Source organism: Petaurus breviceps, unplaced genomic scaffold (genome assembly GCF_028583685.1).
Source record: "Petaurus breviceps papuanus isolate PSGF00001 unplaced genomic scaffold, PetGlider_PUasm1.0 37, whole genome shotgun sequence".
Lineage (NCBI taxonomy): Eukaryota > Metazoa > Chordata > Mammalia > Diprotodontia > Petauridae > Petaurus > Petaurus breviceps.
Genome location: NW_027186296.1, coordinates 3,490,280 through 3,495,956, shown reverse-complemented (window position 1 = coordinate 3,495,956; position 5,677 = coordinate 3,490,280). Strand labels below are relative to the sequence as shown.

Here is a 5,677-nt window from a genome sequence, read left to right as displayed (position 1 = left end):
ACCAAAAGATGTAAAGAATATAAGACCCCATTATGCTTACTATCAGTTGACTCAAAAAAAACTTGAAAAAGGTATTTGATAATAAAAATAATAAAAAACACTTTCTTAAGAGATAAGGTGTCTCCCAATTATCTATCAAGCTCATTCAAGATTCCTTGGAACATATAATAACAGAAATAATCCTGCTTAATGAGCCTCTGTTAGTAAATAACAGGTAAGGCATGAAACAAGAAAATATATGCTTGCCATATTTGCCATTGTGATGGAGGGGGTCTAGTAGAGATTCTAGGCCCAAGAGAAATTCCTTCTTTAGATAGTAAGGTCCGCTAAATGTTCCTTTTTGTAGATGATACTATACTTATACTGCACTGGGCCCTAAAACCCCACTAAGTATCATGAAAAAAATTACATAATAAAAAGAATTTGCTGTGTCTATCCACAAAGACAAGACCAAGTGGATAAAGACTATTATCCAGATTTTAACAGTACATATATCTGAGACAGACCATTTGGATGGACAATCTATTAGGCCCACAATAGAAGAGAAAGAGAACAAGTTGGAAAGACTTTGGGAAATTGCAAAACTCTTTTAACTGGCCCAAAAGCAAAGGCCCATTTTTTAAATGTTAACATTCTACAGGGTTGTTGCTATATAGCAGCAAGACATGAAACACAACTATATATGAAAAATTCAACTGAGTATTATACAAAAAGTAACGGAGAGCTACATGGTATGAAAAGTGCAATATATAATAAGGAACCTGGAAGAATAGGAGTAAAAATATCATTACAAAATTATGTAACAGTAAGGGAAGACAGCCTAGTTAAGTAGTAAGAATGAGGGGTGACCAGTGGTTTGCCAGAGTATTCTACTCTACTCCAGGTGTAAGGAGAAAAAGGTAAGGCCTCCAGTATATTAAGTGGAAGGCCCTTGTTGTAAATTCATGGGAGGACAAAGACAAGAGTCAGAGGATGGCCAGTCATTGATGGGCTAAAATCTACATCACTGGAAGTTCCAAATCAATGAGATCACAGATTGATTTGAGTACTGGGGAGAGAGAAAATTTTCTTCCCCATTTTAACAATTACTTGGTGTTTTTTGTTATTTATTTTCAATACACTTTGTCTCTGCTTTAGATTATGAATTTTCATTACCCCTTCTGAGACCGAGTAAGTCAACAAGGCTGCAAAATATATTTTTTTAATGGATCCACAGATCTTAACATTTGGAACAGTAAAAAAACAACAACAAACTACTATATACACCAGAAAGTATAGCAATAATTGGAATTCCACGTTAAGTCAGTCTTCTTAAAAGTAGGAGACACAAACATGGAAGCAGAAAAGTAACATGTATACATTCAGAGAGCAGTGAATAAAATGTTCCCTTCAAATAGGCATGTCAGATTTACTGATTAGTCTCTGATGCTGCAGGTTTAACTTCTGCCAAAAGGGATGGAACCTCTACTAGAACAGGTGTGGAATCTGTCTTTACGTGCTCTGCTGTTGTGGGGGTGACCTCTGCTGTTGTTTGGGTGGCCTCTGCTGTGGTGGAAGCAGCCTCTGCCATTGTGAGAATAGCCTCCACTGTTGTTAGGGCAGTCTCTGAAGGTGGATGGATAGGTTCTACTTCAGTTTCCATTTCTGTTTCATGATTTTGAATTGCATCATTTTCTTCTACCATAGCTGGGGGAGGTAGCAAAGCCTGATGAGAAAGAAGAAAATATTTCAGCATGTGTACAAATTTCAAAAAAAAAAAAAAAGCACTGGTTACACACTTTAGTCCCCACTGTCCCATTTTCTTCTCTGATTACAAATACTGTTTATTCCCTCTTTGGGTGCCAAGGACCTAGGCTTATCTAACTAGAAAAATCAGAATCACAGGATACTAGATTTAGAGCTAGAGAGTCCTGTAGAGTCATCTAGTTTAACTCTCTCATTTTACAGATGAAGAAACTGAGGTTTAGAGAGGGGAAGTGATTTGTCCCAGGTCACAGGGATAGTAAGAAGCAGAACTGGAATTCAAAGCCAGGGCACTGGACTTCAAACTCCAACCTCTTTCTACTCAACAATTGTTGCCCCAAGCAAACAAAAGAGTATTGCAAAGACAATACTGAATCTTCATAACGGAAAAGCCTGCCAAAGTCCAGCATACAATGCAGTCATTTTATCCTCATTAATATTTGTGAACTAAAGCTATAAGAAAGGAAGAAGCATTAATTAATTAATAAATGTTAATTAAATGTGGAGAGAGCACTGGACTTAAGAGTCAGGACACAGAGCTTCAGATCCTGGCTCTGACACATGGCTATTCAGCCTCAGGCAAGGCACTTGCCCTTCTTCATCTGTAAGACAGGAGAATTACCTGACCTCAGAAGTGAACAAATTCCTGTGTAAACCATGATGTGTAAACCTCCTCAGAAAGTGGGAGGAGGAGAGAGGGGCAAAGGAACAGAAAGAATAGGAGCATCAATGGACATTATGAGGTCCAAGTGCTTTGTCACCTCCAATAACCCAATAAATTACCTCAGAGGTGTTAATACATTTATTATGACTGAATTTCACCATCATCATCATTTTACATAAGGGGTTCTTAACCTGGCAGTTCAAAGACTTCCAAGGTATCTAAGGATAGATTTCAATGAGTTCATGAATTTAGATGGGAAAAATATTAGAACTTTATTTTGATAACATCTCACTGGAATTTAGCATTTCCTTAAAGGATTCACTAGACTGCCAAAGGAGTCCATGACACAGAAAAAGTTAAGAACTTCTGCTTTACATTCATTGAAATGGTCATTTCTGTGGTTCTCAACAGAATTTAGCTACGTGGATGAGGGCAGCAGGAATATGCATTTATACATTTTCCTTTTCAATTTAAGCCATGACCATTGCGGGGGGAGGGAGGTGGGGAACCTGATCATAACGGCTAAATAATAATAAACTCCTGGGCATTATGGATTCATACATATTAAGTTAAAAACCTAATAACAATGGTATAGAACTTGGTTTAGAGGATAATTATTCAATTAAATACTGTTCCTAATTAATTTTTACAACATAGAATGACTTTTTCCTCTATAGATACCAAAACAAAGCACAGAAAAGTGAGTTGAGTCACTGATGATCACAGACTGGCAATAATGCATTCAAAAGTGGTGCTATCCTCACCAAGGCCAGTAGGGCCTGCTTTTGTAATTCTCATCCTCAAACATTCCAAAAGGCATGAAATTTTCATTAACAAATTTCCAATATTCTCTGGCAATTTCAATTTTTTTGATCTGTTCTATATAACCACATTTGCTTCCTGGGAAAATCTGCTTCCTAAGAATTTGTAAAAAACAATCCTGAAGATTATCTTGACAGAGAGCAAAGTTGAGTCTGTTCAGTCAAACTATATGGTGTTTACTTTTTAAAGACTTGATCCAGTCCTCACGCAAGCAATCCTACTGATGTATTTTTGTGAAAATATACCATAATGGGCTTAATATTAATATTGCACTTATCTTTTTACAAAGGCATTTCCTCAGCCCTTTTAATTTTTTTTTGAGGGGGGGCAGTGATAGAGGAAGAAGAATACAGGCAGCATAGGCTTAGAAAAGTGCAGTGGAAAGAATACTCACTAGTCCCGCAGAGGACCTGAGTTCAAATCTCAGGTCAGCCACCTCTCTGAGCCTATTTCCTCACTTGTAAAATGAGAAAGTTGTACTCAACAGCTTCTGCAGGTCCCGTCATCTCTGGACCCTCTTTGTATTACTTCTGTAGGGACCTCTGAGAAGATATCCCCTCTACCAAAGCAGATCATCGACAGTTTAGCACTTTGTAGACTTCAAGAACTGTCTTGGGCACCAAGAGGTTTCATGACCAGTACATATGTTAGGAGGCTAGGCTGGAAACAAGACTTCCTGACCGAGGTCAGCTCTTGACATACAACATCATGCCATGGTATCCAGGGTTGTGAGCAGAATCAAATACATGCTTTGCAAACTATGAAAACCCTCTGGTGCCATATAAATGTGAGTCAGTATCATTATGTTTAATTTTACTAATGTGTCATAACCATGGCAGGAGCTGGGGATGGTGAGGAGTCCAAACCCATGATTTCTTTGGTACAAAGAACTCTCAGTGATGAAACTTCCTCAGATCAGAGAGCGTTTCTTCAATTTACAGTTTTAAAGCTACCCAGGGCACTGAGACATAAGGTGACTTGCCCAGTTAGTGTGGATCAGTGAGACTTTGATCCAAGTCTCCTTGGCCCTAAGGCCTGCTCTCCATTCATTATGGCACACAAAACTTGTCCATGGGAAAGAGATACAATAATAATACTTTAAAAAACTCTTTGATCTAGAATAGTGAATTCAGAAGGTTCTCAAGGAAGTCACTAAGACTTATTTTAAAGTATTCTTTATAAGAAAATATTCTTTTAATGAAGCATTACAAAGTAGTCTTTCTTTTAGACACTTAGAGGTATCTATTACAAAGAAATCTGCACTCTATTATTTCACTGAACCTTTCCTGGTAGAGAATCCTAAATTAATAGATGACCAAAACTTTATAGAATTAAAAAGCAACACTAGGCATGTGTGAATTTAGTTCTTTCCCCAAAAGGATCAAGCACCCTACAGACTACAGAAATTTACTCTGCATTACACAAAACCCTTCTCTAAATGAAAAGTAGGCTCCAGTTACCTCACCTGATCATAATGATGTGTACTCTGGATCATAAGCATGTACATATTGTACACAAAGTTTGCCATCTGAGGCATATTTTTTATTATCTGCACAGGGTGAGATGGCTTCTCTCCATTCTGGAAAGGGAAGGAAAAAGGAATATTAATAAAAGTGAGCAATAAAATGGACACAACAATGCCCCTTTACCCACTTTGTGTGAGAATAGCATTAGCCTCCGGAGGGGATGAGAAAAAAGGTCAAAGGAAAAGAGTTTAAAGTATCCACTAAGGGTCTTATGGGTAGCAATAAAAATTTTAAATTTGAAAGAGATTCAAAGAAAACTTTGCGAACATTGTGAATTAATTTATTTTGTTTCATCCATAAAATAAAAATACGCATGATTTTAAAATGGGTATTATGATATAATCATTTGTTTGAACAAGACTATTCCAAATGAACTCACACAAAAGAGAAAGAAGAAACAAAAAAAGGAAGAGAGAAATTCACGAAAGCTCTTTCTAAACCAGTGGTGTCAAACTCAAATAGAAACAGGGGCCACTAATTCATGCAAGCTACGTTACTGGTTTAGTTTCAAAATGTAATATTATCTATATTTTATTATACTTTTGTTACATTTTATCTAATTACATTTTTATCTGATATATGCCACAGTTGAGTGTTGTGGGCCACATGCAGACCATTATACATCTGACCTAAATCATACTAGACAAAACTCTACCATATTCTCTACTGTTCTATAAAAATTCACTAACAAGATCCAAATCAGTTCTGTCATTTTAGAACGATGATCAAAGAAACCTCCTCTCATGCATTGTATATAATAGAAAGAAAAATATAAAGGTAAAATAAATTCAGGGAAAAGAAAACATCATTTTATAAGACTAATTCTAGTATTGGAACAGTTAGCATTTTGAGCTTTGGCAAGCTCTGGATGGACCATGTGACCTCCGAGATCCCTCCTAGTTCTTATTCTACGTGCCTATGC

At 36.8% G+C, this 5,677-nt stretch overlaps 1 protein-coding gene across 1 annotated transcript in view; it reads right to left on the bottom strand.

Annotated features, from left to right (window-relative positions):
* Window positions 1-1,185: 1,185 nt before the first annotated feature.
* The window catches only part of AQR (aquarius intron-binding spliceosomal factor), a 115,668-nt gene continuing 111,176 nt past the window's right edge, over window positions 1,186-5,677 (bottom strand). The window contains exons 34-35 of the mRNA XM_069097646.1: window positions 4,695-4,808; window positions 1,186-1,705 (exon numbers count right to left, since the gene is read on the bottom strand). Coding sequence (XP_068953747.1) covers window positions 1,409-1,705; window positions 4,695-4,808 — 411 coding nt within the window. The 3' untranslated portion in view covers window positions 1,186-1,408. The remainder of the gene's footprint in view (window positions 1,706-4,694; window positions 4,809-5,677) is intronic.